At 37.2% G+C, this 24,007-nt stretch overlaps 1 protein-coding gene across 4 annotated transcripts in view; it reads left to right on the forward strand.

The window, feature by feature from the left end:
* hcn5 (hyperpolarization activated cyclic nucleotide-gated potassium channel 5) overlaps positions 1-24,007 on the forward strand; it is a 65,161-nt gene that overhangs the window by 2,231 nt on the left and 38,923 nt on the right. For all 4 annotated transcript variants that reach the window (XR_009802941.1, XM_061879548.1, XM_061879549.1 and 1 more), the window contains exons 2-5: positions 10,873-11,059; positions 14,533-14,637; positions 14,788-14,925; positions 18,543-18,704. Coding sequence is in view for 3 of the 4 variants with exons in the window: in XM_061879548.1 (XP_061735532.1) it covers positions 10,873-11,059; positions 14,533-14,637; positions 14,788-14,925; positions 18,543-18,704 (592 nt within the window). In the remaining variant the exon portion in view is untranslated. The remainder of the gene's footprint in view (positions 1-10,872; positions 11,060-14,532; positions 14,638-14,787; positions 14,926-18,542; positions 18,705-24,007) is intronic.

Below are 24,007 nucleotides of genomic sequence, written 5' to 3' on the forward strand. Positions count from 1 at the left end.
ATAGAGGTCGGTGTCTAGCAGGACCGATAATCAGCATTTCTGTTTTTTTGGCATTAAGTTGCAAAAAGTTAGCGGACATCCATTGTTTAATTTCATTAAGACACGCTTCCAACTGACTACAGTCCGGGGTGTTGGTCAGCTTTAGGGCCATGTAGAGTTGGGTGTCATCAGCATAACAGTGAAAGCTAATACCGTATTTGCGTATGACGTCACCCAGCGGCAGCATGTAGATGCTGAAGAGTACAGGGCCAAGGACCGAACCCTGGGGAACTCCACACGTTACCTTAACATAGTCCGAGGTCACACTGTTATGGGAGACACACTGCATCCTATCAGTAAGATAAGAGTTAAACCATGACAGGGCTGAGTCTGACATACCAATTCGTGTTTTGATACGCTCTAATAAAATATTATGATCGACGGTATCGAAAGCAGCGCTAAGATCGAGGAGCAGCAACATAGATGAAGCATCAGAGTCCATCGTTAGCAATAGATCATTAGTCAATTTTGCGAGGGCTGTCTCAGTCGAGTGATTTGCCCTGAAACCGGATTGAAAGGTTTCACATAGATTGTTAAACGCTAAGTGTTCATTTAGCTGCTCTGCAACAATTTTTTCGAGGATTTTCGAAATAAAGGGAAGGTGAGACACCGGTCGGTAGTTTACCATGAGGTCAGGATCGAGGTTAGGTCTTTTAAGGAGAGGATGAATAACCGCTTTTTTGAATGCAAGGGGAACAGTGCCCGAGGAAAGTGATAAGTTTATAATATTTAGCACTGATGGACCTAATAATACAAAAAACTCCTTGATAAGTTTCCCAGGAAGTGGGTCAAGTAAACATGTTGTTTGTTTTATTCTATTTACACGTTGTAACAATCCTTCTAATGTTATTTCATCAAAACGAGAGAAACTATTTTGGATATTTGCAGTGTCCGCCGTATATACAGTCGTATCTGTGTTACTATAACCCAGTTGTAGCTGGGACGCATTGTCTTTAATCTCCTTTCTAATAAGTTCAATTTTCTTATTAAAGAACTTCATAAAGTCATCTGCCGAATGGGTGGAGCTACTGGAAGGAGTCCCTCGTTGGGTTAGCAATGCTACTGTACTAAACAAAAATTTTGGATCGTTTTTATTAATGCGGATGAGATTTGAGTAATAATTAGTTTTAGCTAAGGTAAGCATGCGTTTATAAGTTATTAAACTATCACTCCATGCTTGATGGTGCACCTCAAGTTTAGTCGTGCGCCATTTGCGTTCCAGCTTTCTACATAATTTCTGAGCTCTAGTTTCTTCAGTAAACCATGGCGTACGCCTTTTTGGAGCCTTTTTTAACTTCAGCGGTGCTATACTATCAATGGTTTCGGGCAGGGCGCTGTTAAAGTTGTTAGTGAGGTTATCAATAGAGCCCACATACTTTGGGAACGGTGCCATTACCGAGGGCAGTAGGTCCGCAAGAGTCGTCGTTGTGGCAGCATTAATGTTGCGGCTGCTATAGCAGTTTTTTTTATTATTAGTTTGACGAACATGCGTTTGAACTTCGAATTTTATAAGGTAATGATCGGACAATACTTTAGTATACGGGAGTATCGTAACTTTGGAAACGGTGATACCTCTGACAAGCACTAGGTCTATCGTATTACCGCTGCGATGCGTCGGTTCATTTATTATTTGTGTAATAGGCACAGAGGCAGAGGTGTGGCAGACTTCATAGAAAGCACCTCAAACGATTTATATTTAGTATTTAAATTAGGACTAAAGTTAAAGTTTTCGTTGTATATTAGTGCGACACCCCCTCCCCTTTTGAGGTGACGGGCAATATGCGCATTCGTATAGTTAGGAGGGGATGCCTCATTTATCGCAAAAAAGTCGTCTGGTTTAAGCCAGGTTTCGCTAAGACCGATGACGTTAAGGTTGTTGTCTCTAATGACCTCATTGACTAATAACGTTTTAGGAGACAAAGATCTGATGTTTAGAAAGCCCATATTATAGGTAGTGGGCTGTTTTAAGGAGTTGTTGATAAAATTATCCGTAGTAGCAATATTAATAATGTTGCGTTTATTATGCGCAGTGTACTTAAAATAATTACGACCATATCTAGGAATTGATATGACGGGAATTTTCAGATTGTCTACTTGGCGCTGCGATAAACTGAACGCATCATAATTTGCCACCTCAGTAGAACGCATGTCTATCTCTGACGTAGTCATAGACACAGTAGAAAAAACATTTTGTGAGTTGTGTATTATTCTACGAAAATTGCTATGTGTACAGAGATCGTCCAGCCTGGCGCTGGCTAGTTCTAGTTCTATATATATATACACACACATACATATATACACACATATATATCCATCAATTTTCTACCGATTTTCCCTAACGATGTCGCAGGGGGTGCTATAGCCCATCTCAGCTGCATTTGGGCAGTAGGCAGTGTACACCCTGGACAAGTCGCCAACTCATCGCAGATATATATGTATATATATATATGTATGTGTGTGTATATATATATATATATATATATGTCTGCGATGAGTTGGCGACTTGTCCAGGGTGTACACTGCCTACTGCCCAAATGCAGCTGAGATGGGCAATAGCACCCCCTGCGACATCGTTAGGGAAAATCGGTAGAAAATTGATGGATATATATATATATATATATACATATATATATGTATGTGTGTATATATGTATGTGTGTGTATATATATATATATATATATATATATATATATATATATATATACGGCGTCGCGCAGTGGAAGAGTGGCCGTGCGCAACCCGAGGGGCCCTGGTTCAAATCCCACCTAGTACCAACCTTGTCACGTCCGTTGTGTCCTGAGCAAGACACTTCACCCTTGCTCCTGATGGGTGCTGGTTGGCGCCTTGCATGGCAGCTCCCTCCATCAGTGTGTGTGAATGTGTGTGTGAATGGGTAAATGTGGAAGTAGTGTCAAAGCGCTTTGAGTACCTTGAAGGTAGAAAAGCGCTATACAAGTACAACCCATTTATCATTTATTATTTATTTATATATATATATGTATATATATATATATATATATATATATATGTACAAACCTCGTTTCCATATGAGTTGGGAAATTGTGTTAGATGTAAATATAAATGCAATACAATGATTTGCAAATCATTTTCAACCCATATTCAGTTGAATATGCAACAAAGACAACATATTTGATGTTCAAACTGATAAAAAAAAATTTTTTTTGCACATAATCATTAACTTTACAATTTGATGCCAGCAGCATGTGACAATGAAGTTGGGAAAGGTGGCAATAAATACTGATAAAGTTGAGGAATGCTCATCAAACACTTATTTGGAATATCCCACAGGTGTGCAGGCTAATGGGGAACAGTTGGGTGCCATGATTGGGTATAAAAACACCTTCCCAAAAAATGCTGAGTCTTTCATAAGAAAGGATGGGGCGAGGTACACCCCTTTGTCCACAACTGCGTGAGCAAATAGTCAAACAGATTAAGAACAACGTTTCTCAAAGTGCAATTGCAAGAAATTTAGGGATTTCAACATCTACGGTTCATAATATTTTCAGAAGGTTCAGAGAATCTGGAGAAATCACTCCACCTAAGCGGCATGGCCGGAAACCAACATTGTATGATCGTGACCTTCAATCCTTCAGACGGCACTGTATCGAAAACCGACATCAATCTCTAAAGGATATCACCACATGGGATCAGGAACACTTCATAAAACTACTGTCACTAAATACAGTTTGTCGCTACATCTGTAAGTGCAAGTTAAAGCTCTACTATGCAAAGCGAAAGCCATTTATCAAAAACATCCAGAAACGCCGCCGGCTTCTCTGGGCCCGAGATCATCTAAGATGGACTGATGCAAAGTGGAAAAGTGTCCTGTGGTCTGACGAGTCCACATTTCAAATTGTTTTTGGAAATATTCGACATCGTGTCATCCGGACTAAAGGGGAAGCGAACCATTCAGACTGTTATCGACGCAAAGTTCAAAAGCCACCATCTGTGATGGTATGGGGGTGCATTGGTGCCCAAGGCATGGGTAATTAACAGATCTGTGAAGGCACCATTAATGCTGAAAGGTAGATACAGGTTTTGGAACTACATATGCTGCCATCTAAGCGCCGTCTATTTCATGGACACCCCCGCTTATTTCAGCAAGACAATGCCAAGCCACATTTAGCATGTGTTACAACAGCGTGGCTTCGTCCAAAAAAGAGTGCGGGTACTTTCCTGGCCCGCCTGCAGTCCGGATCTGTCTCCCATCGAAAATGTGTGGCGTATTATGAAACGACTGAAGCTCTACATTAAACAAGATTGGGAAAGAATTCCACTTTTAAAGCTTCAACAATTAGTTTCCTCAGTTCCCAAACATTTATTGAATGTTGTTAAAAGAAAAGGTGATGTAACACAGTGGTGAACATGCCCTTTCCCAACTACTTTGGCACATGTTGCAGCCATGAAATTCTGAGTTTGTTATTATTTGCAAAAAAATAAAAATAAAGTATGATTTTGAACATCAAATATCTTGTCTTTGTAGCATATTTCAATTGAATATGGGTTGAAAAGGATTTGGAAATCATTGTATTCCGTTTATATTTACATCTAACACAATTTCCCAACTCATATGGAAACGGGGTTTGTATATATATATATATATATATATATATATATATATATATATATATAAAAGGAATAAGCGGTGGAAAATAGATGGATAATATATATATATACACACACACACACACACACACATATATATATAAATATACACACACATACATATATACTGTATATATATATATATATACATATATATAGTATATATATAAATATATATATATATACACACACACATACACATACATATATATACACACACATACATATATATACTGTATATATACACATATATATATATACACACATATACATATATATATACACACACACATATATATATATATATATATACATATATATATATATATATATATATATATATATGTGTGTTTTGTTTTTCTTAATACAAATACATTTAAAAAAGTTTTTTTTAAGACCATCTCCAATGATTATTACATGAATATATTACCGTACAGTAATCTATTTTTATATATCTGCCCCTTATTGCTTTTTTATTCTGCACTACTATGAGCTAATGCAACAAAATTGTGTACTGTAAAGTTTAAAAATTTGAATGAGAATAAAAAGGAAGTCTAAGTCTGAGTTATTAGGTTGAGATGTACAACATTTGCTAAAATTCTAGCATTAAAGGTTAATATGCTAATATTTGCATGCTAAAAGGGAAAAGTTAAACTACCAATGATTGTCACACACACACACACTAAGTGTAGTGAAATTTGTCCTCTGCATTTGACCCATCCCCTTAATCACCCACTGGGAAGTGAGGGAAGCAGTGGGCAGCAGCGGTGCCGCGCCCGGGAATCATTTATGGTAAAAAGTAGGAAATTAGCTTAAACATAGCATCAAAGGTTAAGTAACAAAATCCATGATTCATTAGGTTAAAAGTATGAAATGTTCTAAAATGCTAACATAAAACATAAGCGTGGTATTAGGGCTAGCCTACTTATTAGAGTGCAGCACCTAACGAAATCAATGATTATTAGGTTAATACGTACGGAATTAGCTAAAAGTCTAGCATGAAACGTTAATATGCTAACATCCATCCATCCATTTTTTGCCGCTTGTCCCTTTTGGGGTGGCGGGGCTGCTGGAGCCTATCTCAGATGCATTCGGGCGGAAGGCGGCGTACACCCTGGACAAGTCGCCACCTTATCACAAGGCCAACACAGATAGACAGACAACATTCCCACTCACATTCGACAACATTCCCACTCACATTCACCAACTTCGGCCAATTTAGTGTTGACATATGCATGCTAAAAGGGAAAGAGCCAACTGGGATGGCACCAAGTAAGAGTCAATGATTATTAGGTTAAAAAGTACGAAATTAGCTTAAACTTAACATTAAAGGTTAAGTAACAAAGTCCATGATTCATTAGGTTAAAAGTATGAAAACATACTAAAATGCTAGCATAAAACATTAGCATGGTAACAGGGGAATAGCTAACATACTAATAAAATGCCGCTATGGAAAGAATATTAATTGGGTTAAAACGTAAGAAATTTGCTAAAATTCTAGCATTAAAGGATAATATGCTAATATTTGCATTCTAAAAGGGGGAGGAGCTAGCATACTTCTGAGATTGCGCCAAGTGACGGAATCCATGATTGTTAGCTCCTGATGCTCTAATAGTGATTCTCAAATTAAACTACGGAGACTTTTGATGGCGTAGTTTTTTGAGAGAATGTGTATATTACCAGGAACAAAGTGTGAAAAAGTAAGGACACTTGTGTTGTTTACATGTTCTTCAAACTTTATTCCGATTAATTATTTATGATGATTTTATTTTATTTTTTAATAAGTATAGAATAAAATAGGCGTGTATTGTTAGTAACAAGGACATTGTGGAGGAGTGCTGGCGGACGCTGCCATGCCAGGCGCTAACCACGTCCCATCAGTAGCGGCAAGAGGTTCGGTGTCTTGCTCGTAAATTATAAAATAGCTCCAATAAATAATGAAACACATCGCTCTGTATTCTGTTCTTGATGCTGAGAAGTATTTATGAAATACAACTTTTCACATTTTAGTAGAAACATTAACTATATTTGCACAAAATATCGGAATTAATCAGAATTTTATCGGATCAGAGAGAAAATCTGTGGAATTCCACATCACTAATATTCGTATGACAACTTTAAATGTACTGCATGTGTTTCATAAAGTAAAATTTATTTAGCTGAAGTAATGAACTAAAAATCGTGGATTCCAGGAACAAAACGTTGGAGGCCGACACTCGATCTCCTGGCAGTCAGGTGATCAGGCGACGTGAAAGCGGAGTCACGTTGGAGTTATTGTAGCCTTCACCCCCACAGGTCGGTGTTAAAGCACCTTAAACGCTGGTGTAAAAGCACCCTGAACGCTGGTTTAAATGCATCTTGAAAGCTGGTGTAAAAGCACCCTGAATGCTGGTGTAAAAGCACCGTAAACACTGGTGTAAAAGGACCCTGAACGTTGGTGTAAAAGCACTCTGAACGCTGGTGTAAAAGCACCCTGAACATATATACATATATATATACATACATATATAAATACACATACATATATACATACAAATATATACGTGCATATATATATACACACACACACATATATATATATATATATATATATATATAGATACATACACTTATACATTTTATACACACACACACACATACATATATATATATATATATATATATATACTGTATATATATATATATATATATATATATATATATATTAGTGTGTGTGAATGTGAGTGTGAATATTGTCTGTCAAAGGGAATAAGCGTCAGAAAATGGATGGATATATATATATATATATATATATATATATATATATATATATATATATATATATATATAACCGATTCTGTTCATAACTTTTATGGACAGAATTTCTAGGCGCAGTCAAGGCGTTGAGGGGTTCCGGTTTGGTAACCGCAGGATTAGGTCTCTGCTTTTTGCAGATGATGTGGTCCTGATGGCTTCATCTGACCGGGATCTTCAGCTCTCGCTGGATCGGTTCGCAGCCGAGTGTGAAGGGACCGGAATGAGAATCAGCACCTCCAAGTCCGAGTCCATGGTTCTCGCCCGGAAAAGGGTGGAATGCCATCTCCGGGTTGGGGAGGAGACCCTGCCCCAAGTGGAGGAGTTCAAGTACCTAGGAGTCTTGTTCACGAGTGAGGGAAGAGTGGATCGTGAGATCGACAGGCGGATTGGTGCGGCGTCTTCAGCAATGCGGACGTTGTACCGATCCATTGTGGTGAAGAAGGAGCTGAGCCGGAAGGCAAAGCTCTCAATTTACCGGTCGATCTACGTTCCCATCCTCACCTATGGTCATGAGCTTTGGGTCATGACCGAAAGGATAAGATCACGGGTACAAGCGGCCGAAATGAGTTTCCTCCGCCGTGTGGTGGTGCTCTCCCTTAGAGATAGGGTGAGAAGCTCTGCCATCCAGGAGGAACTCAAAGTAAAGCCGCTGCTCCTTCACATCGAGAGGAGCCAGATGAGGTGGTTCGGGCATCTGGTCAGGATGCCACCCGAACGACTGGGAACGCCTCGGGACCCCCCGGGAAGAGCTAGACGAAGTGGCTGGGGAGAGGGAAGTCTGGGTTTCCCTGCTTAGGCTGTTGCCCCCGCGACCCGACCTCGGATAAGCGGAAGATGATGGAGATATATATATATATATATATATATATATATATATATATATATATATATATGTACGCTGGTGTAAAAGTATGATGAACGCTGGTGTAAAAGCACCCTAAACTCTGGTGTAAAAGCATGATGAACGCTGGTGTAAAAGCATCCTTAATGCTGGTGTTAAAGCGCCCTGAACGCCGGTGTTAAAGCATCCTGAATGCTGGTGTAAAAGCATCCTTTATGCTGGTGTTAAAGCTCCCTAAACGCCGGTGTTAAAGCATCCTGAACGCTGATGTAAAAGCATGACGAACGCTGGTGTAAAAGCATCCTGAATGCTGGTGTAAAAACATGATGAATGCTCGTGTAAAAACATGAAGAACGCTGGTGTAAAAGCACCCTGAATGCTGGTGCAAAAGCATCCTGAACGCTGGTGTAAAAGCATCCTGAACGCTGGTGTTAAAGCGCCCTGAACCCCGGTGTTAAAGCATCCTGAACGCTGGTGTAAAAGTATGACGAACGCTGGAGTAAAAGCACCCTGAACGCTAATGTAAAAGCACTATGATGTATATATGTTTATATATGTATGTATGTATATATATATATATATATGTACTGTATATATGTGTATATATATATATATTTGTATGTATATATACTGTATATGTACATATATTATATATAGACATATACATACATATATATACATACATATATATATATACAGTATATATACATACAAATATATATATATATACATACAGTACATATACATATATATACATACATACATATACACATACATATATAAACATATATACATATACACATACATATATAAACATATATACATACATATATATATATATATACATATATAAACATATATACATATACACATACATATATAAACATATATACATACATATATACATATGTATATATAGATACATATATATACATACATATAGATACATATATATACATACACATATATATATATACATACATATACAAATACACACATATATATACATACAAATATATATATATATATACATACATATACAAATACACACATATATATACATACAAATATATATATATATACAGTATATATATACACATATATATAAATATATACATTTTATACACGTATATACTGTATATATATACTATATATATATACAAATATGTACACACACAAATATATATATATACATATATATATATATATATATATATATATATATATATATATAGTATGTGAATGTGCGTGTGAATGTTGTCTGTCTGTCAAAGGGAATATATATATATATATATATATATATATATATATATATATATATATATATATATATACATATATATATATAGTGTGTGAATGTGCGTGTGAATGTTGTCTGTCCGTCAACGGGAATATATATATATATATATATATATATACATACATATATATGTACATATACATATATATATATATATACATATACATATATATATATATATATATATATATATATATATATATATATATATATATATATATATATATACGCTGGTGTAAAAGTATGATGAACGCTGGTGTAAAGGCACCCTGAACTCTGGTGTAAAAGCATCCTGAACGCTGTTGTTAAAGCGCCCTAAACGCCAGTGTTAAAGCATGACGAACGCTGGTGTAAAAGCACCCTGAACGCTAATGTAAAAACACCCTGAACGCTAATGTAAAAGCACTCTGATGTATATATGTTTATATATGTATGTATATATGTATGTATGTATATATATATATATATATATATATATGTATATGTACTGTATATATGTATATATATATATTTGTATGTATATATACTGTATATGTACATATATTAAATATATACATACTGTATATATACATGTACATACATATACAGTATATACAAATATATATATATACATACATACATTCAGTACATATACATATATACTGTACATACATACATAAACATATATACATACTGTATATATATATACATATATGTACATATATATACACATACATATATACATACACACATATATATATACATACAATTATATATATATATATATATATATATATATATATATATATGTGTATATACATATATATATAGTGTGTGAATGTTGTCTGTCTGTCAAAGGGAATATATATATATATATATATATATATATATATATATATATATATATATATATATATATATATATATATATATATATATATATATACGCTGGCGTAAAAGTATGATGAACGCTGGTGTAAAGACACCCTGAACTCTGGTGTAAAAGCATGATAAATGCTGGTGTAAAAGCATCCTTAACGCTGGTTGTAAAGCGTCCTGAACGCCGGTGATAGTGTCCTGAACGCTGGTGTAAAAGCACCCTGAACGCTGGTGTAAAAGCATGATGAACGCTGGTGTAAAAGCACCCTGAACGCCGGTGTAAAAGCATGATGAACGCTGGTGTTAAAGCACCCTGAACGCTGGTGTAAAAGCATGATGAATGCTGGTGTAAAAGCACCCAGAACGCTGGTGTGAAAGCATCCTGAACGCTGGTGTGATGTTCCTCCCATAGGAGCTACTACATCATGGGCATGATGGCCGTCACCTTCCTCAACCTCATCGGCATCCCCATGGAGATCGCTTTCCTGGATGGCCCCAGCGGGCTGGCGTGGGAAGGCTTCAACGTCTTCTCCGACACGCTCTTCCTCGTCGACGTGGCCCTCAACTTTCGCATGGGCATCATCCCAGAGGACGGCGAGGTGAGGGGCCGCCGTAATCCCCCCTCTCCCCGTGTGTAATCTAGTCCATGTACACCGAGTCTAGATTAGTGCTCCCTCAGCGCGGGAGCGGGGGAAATTGGCCGTAGCGATGAGATTTAGAAGCGAGGGATTGGCCGCGTGAGAGGAACTAAGCCGCCTTTCATCTGCTCACCTTTTGGCACATCTGTGCTCTGCAGCAGGCAGCACACCATGTTTCGCCCTTTAGCACTTTAGCATGGTACGTACCTTCACCCCTCAATCTAACTGGCCACTATATTGCACATTACATGTCACATTTTTCAGTGACAATTGAAAAACAGTAGAAAGTTATTTTCGCAATCAGGGCTGCACAGTGCGAGCATTTGAAAATAGGTTGTGTGAGTATTGAAAAAAACAAAAGTAGCACACGTGCGAATACAGATTTTACCTTTAAATAAGCGTTATTCTCGTGAAATAAATCCATCCAAATTTTATCACACTCGAGTAAAATTTTCGCTTGTCCGTATAACATGTTGGAAATGAACTTAAACCAAAACCAAATGGACAAGTGATTACCGCGGAGGTGTCAGTGATCCCTCTGTGTGCGGGTTTTTCCTTTTCCTCCGTGCACAGCGGGGAGCGGGTCTGTGTCTGAGCTCCAAGTCTTCCAACACGGAAGAACAAAGTCTTAGTTGGAGGAACTGGTCGGTAGAAGACGTTTCTTTTACCACCTTAAAACTTGACACAAACTGCACTAACGAACAACAAATCAATGACTGAAGGGACAAACTTGCCATCCAAACAATACCCCGTTTGTTGACAAGAACATACAGCCACGGAAGCACATCCATGTCTTTATTAAGCAGGGGTAACACAAACCAGTCAAAAGACTCAAAAGAGCCGCCATCAGAGAACCGGTGTTACTAGAGATAAAGCTAACAATGCCAGTTAGGTTTTTTTTTACCGTAAAATCTCCAGTCGTTTTTACAGCACATTAATGTAAATGATCAAAACAGCACAATTGAAAAACGGTAACATTTTTTATTTTAACGGGCCATTTAGTTTTTTGTGACGTCAAATCTTCGCTTGTTGTTTTCATAGTGCATTACTGCAAGTTGAGAAAACAGCACCACTGATATTTTTACGTAAAAGCTACAGTTATTGTTTTTACACTGTATTATTTATTGTAAATTGAATAATGGTACCTCTGTTATTTTTAAAATATAATTCTGATGCCTGAAATGCAAGTTTTTTTGTTTTTTTTAACCATAAAATCAATGGTCGTTGTTTTGACTGTGCATTACCGGAAATTAATACAACACTGTTATTTTTACCGTAGAATCTGATTACTTTTTTACAGTGCAGTTTTTAATCATAAACAATAAAATCAAACAACCAAATCTTATTTTTGACCAAGTATTGCGGCTTTTTTTAAATTAATTGACGTTATTAAGTTAATTAAAATCAGGCAAGCGTGTTTACACTACTAGTAATACTTGTGATTAACCTGCATTTTTTAATCGAACAACAATATTGAAAACAAATATCATGAATGCTAAAAAAATATATAGATGAAATAATAACAAAAAATGTATTTAAAAGCCATAGAAAAAGCACACAAGTTGCTTTGTCCGCTATGTGTGTTCCTTAATAGCTTTAATAAAAGGGTTTTTAAATTTGCTCGCCGGAGCTAATTTCTTGAAGGCCTGCAGCACAATTGCTAGCATTTTAATAATAGCACGCTAGCTTGTTTGCTATTTTTTCAATTATACAGCTAAGCGTCAAATATATTGTTACTTGCCAAATGATACCTGATAGCATGTTAACGTTAGCAGGATAGCTTTTTTTATATACACCTCAGTAAAATTCTGGTACTTGATACATGCTATTATTAGCATGCTATCATTTTACTCAAATTTTTCAGGTGCACAAATAGTAGTTTATTTTGGTGTTTGTTAAAGTCAGCATTTTAGCATGCTAACATTGACACGTTAGCTTTTTTTTTTAGCTAATTTAGCAGGTATATGACACGAACTCGGTGTCATATATTTCGGTATTTCACTATTGCTAACTGTAAGCAAGCTAATGTTAACATTTGAATTTGTCCTGCACATTTTAGGGGCTAGCGCATTTTAGTATTGACATACAATTTCTCCCAAAATTGCACATTGTAGTTTTTTATGTAGTTTTGTAATATGGTGTGTTCATTTTGTCTTTAAAATATGTCTAAAGCCAATAAAAAAAAAAGGTTCGAGCTGCAAATGGCCACAGGGCCACACTTTGGACACCCCTGCACCAGACTTATTATCTTTTGGTATTTGACGTTTGCATGCCAGCATTTTAAACAAACGTTTCAGGTAAACGTTTCAGGTACACTCTTCAGAGTAATATATTTTGGTATTTGTTTCTTAGCATTTTAGCTTTTATAGCTAACATTACAAGTATACACCCCGGCGTCATATATATTTTGTTATAATCAACTAATGCTAACTGTAAGCGTGTCATTGTTAGCATGTTAGCATAGTACTGTTAACTTGCTAGCTTTTATAGCTCATATTTTTGTTACCTGACCTGGTCCAGTTCAATTTTGGCTAATCAGCATTCAAATAGCTCATTTTGGGCAAATTTTTGTTACCTGACCCTATCTGGCCAGCGTGCAAACTATTTGCATCTCACAAAATTGCATCTTCTTTGAACAAATCTATATATTGTACTGGCTTTGTGGGTGGAAACTACCAAAATGTGGGAAAGGTTTGAACACCTTTGCTGTATCATATGCAAACTTATAAAAATATATGCATACTAATATTTGCACGCTAGCATTTTAAACAAAAGTTTCGGATGCACACTTCAGAGTAATATATTTTGATACTTGTTAGATAGCATTTTAATATGATAAAATTAGCATGTTAGCTTTTCAAGCTAACTTACTAGGTATACCTCTGTTTCATATATTTTGGTATTTCACCTATGCTAACTGTACGTATGTCAATGTTAGCACTGTACTGTTAGCTTGCTAGTTTTTTTTAGCTCATATTTTTGTTACCTGACCCTATCTGGTCAGCATACTGTTTGCATTTCAGTTCGATCTTGGCTATTCAGCATTCACAGGAAATGTCTCTTGAAATTGCATATGGTATTTTTTTATGTAGTTTTCTAATATGAGGGTGTGTTCAATTTGTAATTGTCATTGTTAGCATGTTAATTTTTTTAGTGTTTTATACAAAAACATTTTTTGTCACTTGATGCCATCTGGCGTCCGTGCTAACTGTTAGCATTTCAGTTCGGCTTTAGCTCTTCAGTTTTTACATGAATTTTTTTTTACCAAAATAGCATTTTTTTTTTTTTTATCCATATATTGTGTACTGGTTTTGAAGGTGAAAACTACCAAAATGTGGGGAAAATTTGGACACCTCTGCTTTATTGTATGCAAGCTTATGAAAATGTAAAAATAAATGTGCCGAGTCATGCTGCTGCTCTCCTGTGTGTCTCAGGAAGCTATTCTGGACATCAAGCAGATCCGAGTGAGCTACCTGAGGACATGGTTCATTCCCGACGTTATTGCCGCCTTCCCTATCGGCTACATACTGCTGTTTGCGGTAATATAGCACATTATTAGATTGCAGAAGTGCTTTTTTTTGTTGTGGGCCTAGAAATAAGATGACAAAGTGTAATAAGAGGACTGTGTGTGTGTGTGTGTGTGTCGGTGCGTGTGTGTGTGTGTGTGTGTGTGTGCGTGTGAGTGATAGGGCTTACACTACCACAATGACGACAACCCTTCCAAGACCACCAGGATGATGAGGATCCTCATGTTTGTGCGCATCCTCAGCCTGATCCGACTGGCACGGGTGTCCAGGCTGGTCCGCTTCTTCAATGAAGTTGAGAAAGTAAGCAGATTTTTACCTAGCATGATTTTTTTTTAAACCAACATTTTCCAATAGGCTCATTTAGTGACATGTTTTTAACTAAACTGTCAATAAAATTGAAGTACAAATGAAAATACAGCTTCATCACTTTAGTCATAATTTTTGTGCTTAAGAAACTTCTCTATTCTATGACTTCAGCTTCATACTTCTTCTGTTTGTGTGGTATTGCCATTACTGCCAGAAGTGGTGAAAAAGTGTATTACAACTGAGGACTGCTGATCTGAGAAAGAGATATTTTTTGGCGGCTTTCTAAAGGGCTAACAAACACTGGTGTTGAAAAGATATGCGATGATAGCCATAGAACAGGAAATGGACCTTATTACCAGGTTGCAGAAGAATAGCATCTCAAGAGGTTCTCTAATCAGGCAAAATGGTGAAAATGTCAAAATCATTAAAACAATAAAAGTGTGTATGATTCCTGCTGATATCGTATATCGGTATCAGCCAATACTCAAAGCGCCAATATCGTATCGGAAGTGAATAATAAATATACCACTAATAGCAGTTGATATTTATCTTCAAAATTTCAACAAATCTCAGGTCATAGGTTCTGCTGTAAAATATATCTTTCACTTAATTTTAAAATATGCTAATATTTGCATGCTAAAAGGGAAAGCGCTAACATTCTTTTTAGATATCACCAAGTCACGGAATCAATGATTATTAGATAAAAAATTACGAAATTAGTTTCAATGTAGCATAAAAGTTTAGCATGCTAACAGAAGAACAGCTAGCATACTTATAAGATGGAACCAAGAAACAAAATGGTTATTAGGTTAAAACGTACAAAATTAACTCCAAATTAAGGCATAAGACGTGATAAATATGCTAATATTTGCATGCTAAAAGGGGAAGTGTTAGCATACTTTTGAGATGGCACCAAGTAACGGGATCAATGATTATTAGATTAAAAATTACAAAATTAGTTTAAATGTAGCATAAAAGTTTAGCATGGTAACAGAAGAATAGCTAGCATATTTGTAAGATGGCACCAAGTAACAAAATCAATGGTTATTAGGTTAAAACGAACAAAATTATCTAAAAATTCAAGCATAAAACGTGATACATATGCTAATATTTGCATGCTAATAGGGGAAGCGCTAGCATACTTTTGAGATGGCACCAAGTAACGGAATTAATATTTATTAGATTAAAAATTATGAAATTAGTTTAAATGTAGCATAAAAGGTTAGCCTTCTAACAGAAGAACAGCTAGCATACTTGTAAGATGGTACCAAGTAACAAAATGAATGGTTATTATGTTAAAACGTACAAAATTAGCTGAAAATTGAAGCATAAAATGTGATAAATATGCTAATATTTACATGCTAAAAGGGGAAGTGCTAGCATACTTTTGAGATGGCACCAAGTAACGGAATCTAAGATTTTAGGTGAAAAATTAAAAAAATTATTTTATATGTAGCATAAAAGGTTAGCATGCTAACAAAAGAACAGCTAGCATGCATGTAAGATGGCACCAAGTAACAAAGTCAATGGTTATTACTGTAGGTTCAAACGTACAAAATTAGCTGAAAATTCAAGCAAAAAACGTGATAAATATGCTAATATTTGCATGCTTAAAGGCAAAGCGCTAGCATACTTGTGAAAGTGCACCAAGTAACGGAATCCATGAATATTAGGGTAAAAATGACGAAATTACAAACCTCGTTTCCATGAGTTGGGAAATTGTGTTAGATGTAAATATAAACGGACTACAATGATTTGCAAATCATTTTCAACCCATATTCAGTTGAATAGGCTACAAAGACAACATATTTGATGTTCAAACTGATAAAAAAAAAAAAATTTTTTGCAAATAATCATTAACTTTTGAATTTGATGCCATCAACATGTGACAAAGAAGTTGGGAAAGGTAGCAATAAATACTGATAAAGTTGAGGAATACTCATCAAACACTTATTTGGAACATCCCACAGGTGTGCAGGCTAATTGGGAACAGGTGGGTGCCATGATTGGGTATAAAAACACCTTCCCAAAAAATGCTGAGTCTTTCACAAGAAAGAATGCGGCGAGGTACACCCCTTTGTCCACAACTGCGTGAGCAAATAGTCAAACAGTTTAAAAAGTTTTCTCAAAGTGCAATTGCAAGAAATTTAGGGATTTCAACATCTACGGTCCATAATATCATCAAAAGGTTCAGAGAATCTGGAGAAATCACCCCACGTAAGCGGCATGGCCGGAAACCAACATTGAATGACCGTGACCTTCAATCCCTCAGACGGCACTGTATCAAAAACCGACATCAATCTCTAAAGGATATCACCACATGGGCTCAGGAAAACTTCAGAAAACCACTGTCACTAAATACAGTTGGTCCCTACATCTGTAAGTGCAAGTTTAAGCGCTACTATGCAAAGCGAAAGCCATTTGTTAACAACATCCAGAAACGCTGCTGGCTTCTCTGGGCCCGAGATCATCTAAGATGAAATGATGCGACGTGGAAAAGCGTTCTGTGGTCTGACGAGTCCACATTTAAAATTGTTTTTGGAAACATTCGACATCGTGTCATCCGGACCAAAGGGGACGCGAACCATCCAGACTGTTATCGACGCAAAGTTCAAAAGCCAGCATCTGTGATGGTATGGGGGTGCATTGGTGCCCAAGGTATGGGTAACTTTAACATCTGTGAAGGCACCATTAATGCTGAAAGGTACATACAGGTTTTGGAACAACATATGCCGCCATCTAAGCACCGTCTTTTTCATGGACGCCCCTGCTTATTTCAGCAAGACAATGCAAAGCCACATTCAGCACTTGTTACAACAGCATGGCTTTGTAAAAAAAGAGTGCGGGTACTTTCCTGGCCCGCCTGCAGTCCAGACCTGTCTCCCAATGAAAATGTGTGGCGCATTATGAAGCGTAAAATACGACAGCGGAGACCCCGGACTGTTGAATGACTGAAGCTCTACATAAAACAAGAATGGGAAAGAATTCCACCTTCAAAGCTTCAACAATTAGTCTCCTCAGTTCCCAAAAGTTTATTGAGTGTTGTTAAAAGAAAAGGTGATGTAACAGTGGTGAACATGCCCTTCCCCAACTACTTTGGCACGTGTTGCAGCCATGAAATTCTAAGTTAATTATTATTTGCAAAAAAAAATTAAGTTTATGAGTTTGAACATCAAATATGTTGTCTTTGTAGTGCATGCAACCGAATATGGGTTGAAAAGGATGTGCAAATAATTGTATTCCGTTTATATTTACATCTAACACAATTTCCCAACTCATATGGAAATGGGGTTTGTAGTTTAAATGTAGCATAAAAGGTTGGCATGTTAACAGAAGAACAGCTAGCATACTTGTAAGATGACACCAAGTAACAAAATCAATGATTAATAGGTTAAAACGTACAAAATTAGCTCAAATTTGAGCACAAAAGGGGATAGCTAGCATGCTTCTGAGCGGTGGCCAAGAAACGGAATCCATGATTACTAGGTTAACGAGTACAAAACTAGCATAAGAGGTTAGCATGCTAACATGGTGACAACTGCCATAATGTTTTGTTTTGTTGTTGTGTGTAATACATGAGAATGAAGTTTTATAGTTGTTGTTTGTCGCAGGTATCCAACGCTAACCTGGAGGTGGTGCGTCTGTTCTTCCGCGTGCTCTCGCTCTTCATGATGATCTTCCTGCTGTGCCACTGGAACGGTTGCATCCAGTACTTTGTGCCCATGCTGGAGGAGTTCCCCACCGACTGCTGGGTCCGCAAAGAAAACCTGATGGTACGACAGGTGACATTGACTCCATGGGCTCTCAAAGCAGGGACACAACATGAGGGACAGTCGGTGAAAGCTTGGCAGCGTCCAGCAAGAGAAGCTGTAGATGTCTACCGCCGCGCTTTGCTCAGTCCCTCCAGGATTGTGCGTGATTGCTGCGCCCTTAAAGGCCTACTGAAACCCACTACTACCGACCACGCAGTCTGATAGTTTATATATCAATGATGAAATATTAACATTGCAACACATGCCAATACGGCCTTTTTAGTTTACTAAATTGCAATTTTAAATTTCCCGGGAGTTTCTTCTTGAAAACGTCATATAATGATGACGAGTACGCGTGACGTCACGGACTGTTAGGAAATATGAGCGCTGCGCACACACACAGCTAAAAGTCGTCTGCTTTAACCGCATAATTACACAGTATTTTGGAGATCTATGTGACTGAATCTTTAGCAATTTGTTCAATTAATATTGGAGAAGTCAAAGTAGAAAGATGGAGTTGGGAATCTTTAGCCTTTAGCCACACAAACACACGGTGATCCCTTGTTTAAAATTCCCGGAGGTGAAACTTTACTATGGATCACAGCAGTCAAGCGAACATGGATCCCGACAGAATATCAACCAGCAGGTTTCGGTGAGAAAAATTGTGGTAAAAAGTTGCTTCTTACCGGAGATCAGCTGAGCTTGCGCCGTCCATAAAGCTGCCGTCGACTTACCTGAGACACTGGCGTCAAGGCACCCGTGGTCGCACACCTCCGACTATCAGGTACTGTTAAACTCACTAAAACACTAGCAACACAATAGAAAGATAAGGGATTTCCCAGAATTATCCTACTAAATGTGTCTAGTACCAACCTCGTCATGTCCGTTGTGTCCTGAGCAAGACACTTCACCCTTGCTCCTGATGGGTGCTGGTTAGCGCCTTGCATGGCAGCTCCCTCCATCAGTGTGTGAATGTGTGTGAATGGGTAAATGTGGAAGTAGTGTCAAAGCGCTTTGAGTACCTTTAAGGTAGAAAAGCGCTATACAAGTACAACCCATTTATTATTTATCATTTAAAAACATCTGAATCCGTCCCAATGCAGTCACGTTTTTTTTTTTTTTACTTGACTATTATTATTTTTTTTTTTTTCTAGTGCGTCGCTATCAATATCCTCTAACACGAATCTTTCATCCTCGCTCAAATTAATGTGGAAATTGTCGTTTTCTCGGTCTGAATAGCTCTTTTTGTTGGAGGCTCCCATTAAAAACAAAGCGAGGATGTGAGGAGCCCTTACACGGGTGACGTCATCATCTGCGACTTCCGGTAAAGGCAAGGCTTTTCTGTTAGCGACCAAAAGTTGCAAACTTTATCGTGGATGTTCTCTACTAAATCCTTTCACCAAAAATATGGCAATATCGCGAAATGATCAAGTATGACACATAGAATGGACCCGCTATCCCCGTTTAAATAACAAAATCTCATTTCAGTAGGCCTTTAAGTGCCTGAAATTGCGGCAGCCTTTTCAGAGAGTGGCGGCAAAAGTGACGTTTAAATTTGATTATCATTGATTCAACTTGGATTTTATGAATTTGTTACCAGGGGTGTCCTAACTTTTTTCCACTGGGCCGCACACTGAAAAATGAAAGCATTCAGAGGCCATTTAAAAAATTTTCATTTTTAAAAACATTAGGGCTCCCCTCAATTTTGATGAACATTAAGGGTCCCGGAGACCCAAAAAGGTGTCCGTGATGAAAGTGTCATACATTGTAATTAGAGATGTACGATAATGGCTTTTTTGCCGATATCCAATATTCAGATATTGTCCAACTTTTAATTACCGATACTGATATCAACAGATACCGATATATACAGTCTTGGAATTAACACATTGTTATGCCTAATTTTGTTGTGATGCCCCGCAGGATGCATTAAACGATGTAACAAGGTTTTCAAAAATAAATCAACTCAAGTTATGGAGAAAAAAAATGCCAACATGGCACTGCCATATTTATTATTGAAGTCACAAAGTGCATAATTTTTTTTTAACATGCCTCAAAACAGCAGCTTGGAATTTAGGATATGTTCTCCCTGAGAGAGCATGAGGAGGTTGAGGTGGGCGAGGTTAGGGGGAGCGGAGGCTGAGTTGGGGCGGTAAGGTTCGGTTAGTAGAGCGGCCGTGCCAGCAACTTGAGGGTTCCAGGTTCGATCCCCGCTTCCGCCATCCTAGTCACTGCCGTTGTGTCCTTGGGCTATACCAGGGGTGGGCATTACGTCGATCGCGATCGACTGGTCGATCTCGGAGGGTGTGTCAGTCGATCTCAAGCCAGGCATTAAAAAATAGACATAAAAATGAGCAATCATCAATCATACCAAGACTTCACTTTCGTCAGTTGTTTGACATTCTCGGCACCAGAGGATCTTGTGAGATGACGCTGGCTGCTGCGAGCTCATATTTAAGAAAAAAATCACTAACAGGGCGGACGCAGAGAAACACATTTTATTTCTAGAGACTTCGTACCTACTGTCAAAACTCTAAAGACCGACTGCACAGTTCCTGTCTTCACCATAAAAAACCTGTTTCATCCTGCCTGTGCTAACAAAATAAGAGTCTCAGAAAGCTAGCGTGCACAAGCTAGCAAGCTACGGAGTTTGATGCCAATGTATTTCTCCCCCGCCCTCAGCGACCGCTTTCTCACTTGCTTGCCCCACCCGCACACTCACTGACGTGACTCACCTGCTGCCAGACATTAAAGGGCCACACACATATGCTACTCTCATAACAAAGTGTTTAAAAACGAGTATGCAAGTTGGACAAATGAGATGCCAAATCCAACCACTTTCATGTGGTATTGGACAGAAAGGAGGACTTTTTTTTCCCTCTATTTGAAAATGCGGACTTTATCAGCACCACTGTCTAATTCCAATCAATGCAAGTCATCAGAATCAAATACACCAACTTATATTCTTGTCTTCATGAAAGAAAGGAATCTATGTGTGTTAAACATGCATGTATTATCATTAAACACCATTAACTTGTTAACAAAAATGTCTCTTTCATAAATAAATAAATATAAATTATAAATAGGAATGATGTAGATCTCCTCGACTTGGTCAATTGAAAAGTAGCTCACCTGCAGAAAAAGTGTGAGCGCCCCTGGGCTAGACACTTTACCCACCTGCTCCCAGTGCCATCCACACTGGTTTAAATGTAACTTAGATATTGGGTTTCACTTTGTAAAGCACTTTGAGTCACTAGAGAAAAACGCTATATAAATATAATTCACTTCACTTTAGAGTTGAGGTGGGGTGGGGGGGGGGGGTGGGGGGGGAGTTTGGGGGGTATATTGTAGCGTACCGGAAGAGTTAGTGCTGCAAGGGGTCTGTGTATTTGTTCTGTTGTGTTACGGTGAGGATGGTCTCCTGAAATGTATATGTCATGTGTTTGGTGTGGGTTCACAGTGTGGCGCATATTTGTAACAGTGTTAAAGTTGTTCATACGGCCACCCTCAGTGTGACCTGTATGGCTTTTGACCAAGTATGCTTTGCATTCACTTGTGTGTGTGAAAAGCCGTAGATATTATGTGACTAGGTCAGCAAACAAAAGCAGAGCCTTTAAGGTTTATTGGCGCTCTGTACTTCTCCCTACGTCCGTGTACAACTTCGTACAGCGGCGTTTTAAAAAGTCATGAATTTAACTTTTTGAAACAGATACCGATAATTTCCGATACTACATTTTAAAGCAATTATCGGCCGATAATATCGGCAGTCCGATATTATCGGACATCTCTAATTGTGATATATTTTTACTTTTAACACTAACATATCTATTGATCAATTTGAGAGTTATGTTTTAATTTATTTATGTTTTATGCTCTTTTCCTAAATAAAACCGATATGGCAAAAACACAAACTATGCCATATTCTCCCCAAAAACATTTTTTAAACATGGACAAAAAATTCACACTTAAGGCCTCATGTATTCAGAAGGGTCCCACTCTTAAATGTGTTAAAACAAGTCATACGTTTTTTTTTTTTACTTTCCACGCATATATCCGGAGAACTTTGTTTTTTCTGGCAAACACACACAATTTGCAATTTTCCTCCCAAAAATATTTCAAAGTGTAATATTTGATGTGAAGTAATTAGAACCTCAAATAGGTCAGTAATTCATAACAACATTGATTTTATGTCATTATTATTTTTTGAGCAATGAAAGTTTCACAAAATATTACTAAAATTATGGGGGATATAAAAGGGTCCCACTTATAAAAGTGTTAAAAATAAGTTCCATCAATATACCGGTATATTATTTTTACTTTTAACACTTAAATCTCAGGATCAACTTCAGATCTATCCTTCGATTAAGTTTTTAATTATTTTATGTTTTCTTTCTCAAATAAAACTTTTTATGGCAAACACAAAATATGCAATATTTTCCCCCAAAAAATGTCTGAGTGGAATATTTGATGTGAAGTAATTGAAGCCTTGAGTAGGTCAATAATTCCTAACATTGATTTTGATTCTTTTTTAAAGGAAAATTTACAAAAAAATCACACTAAAGATCTCAGGGATTCAAAAGAGTACCCGCTCATAAAAGTGTTAAGTTATACTTTTAAAAAAATGTTTAACTCTTAAATCCCTAAATCAACTTCAGATCTATCCGCCGATTACAGGTTTATTTTCATTTAATGTTTTTGGTTTGTTTATGTTATGCCCTTTTTGTAAAATAAAACTTAGCTTTTTTATGGCAAACACAAAATATGCAACATTGATTTTGATTGATCCAAAGACATGCACCTGGGGATAGGCTGATTGGCAACACTAAATTGGCCCTAGTGTGTGAATGTGAATGTGAATGTTGTCTGTCTATCTGTGTTGGCCCTGCGATGAGGTGGCGACTTGTCCAGGGTTTGCCACGCCTTCCGCCTGATTGTAGCTGAGATAGGCACCAGCGCCCCCCCGCGACCTCAAAGGGAATAAGCGGTAGGAAGTTGATGGATGGATGATTTTGATTGACTATTTATTAAAAAATTACTCTAAAGGTCTCAGGGATCCAAAAGGGTCCCGCTCATTAAAGGGTTAGACTGAGTCATACATTTTTTTTTAACTTTTAACTCTTAAATCTCCAAATCCACTTTTGATATATCCGTCGATTATAAGTTTTCATTCATTTAATATTTTTGTTGTTGGTGTTTAATGCTCTTTTTTGTCATTGAACATTTGTTTTTTTATAGCAAACACACAAAAAAGCAATATCTTCCCCATAAAATATTTCAAAGCAATCAGAGCCTTCAATAGTTCAATTAATCCATAACTTTTATTT

Source organism: Nerophis ophidion, linkage group LG19, assembly GCF_033978795.1.
Source record: "Nerophis ophidion isolate RoL-2023_Sa linkage group LG19, RoL_Noph_v1.0, whole genome shotgun sequence".
Lineage (NCBI taxonomy): Eukaryota > Metazoa > Chordata > Actinopteri > Syngnathiformes > Syngnathidae > Nerophis > Nerophis ophidion.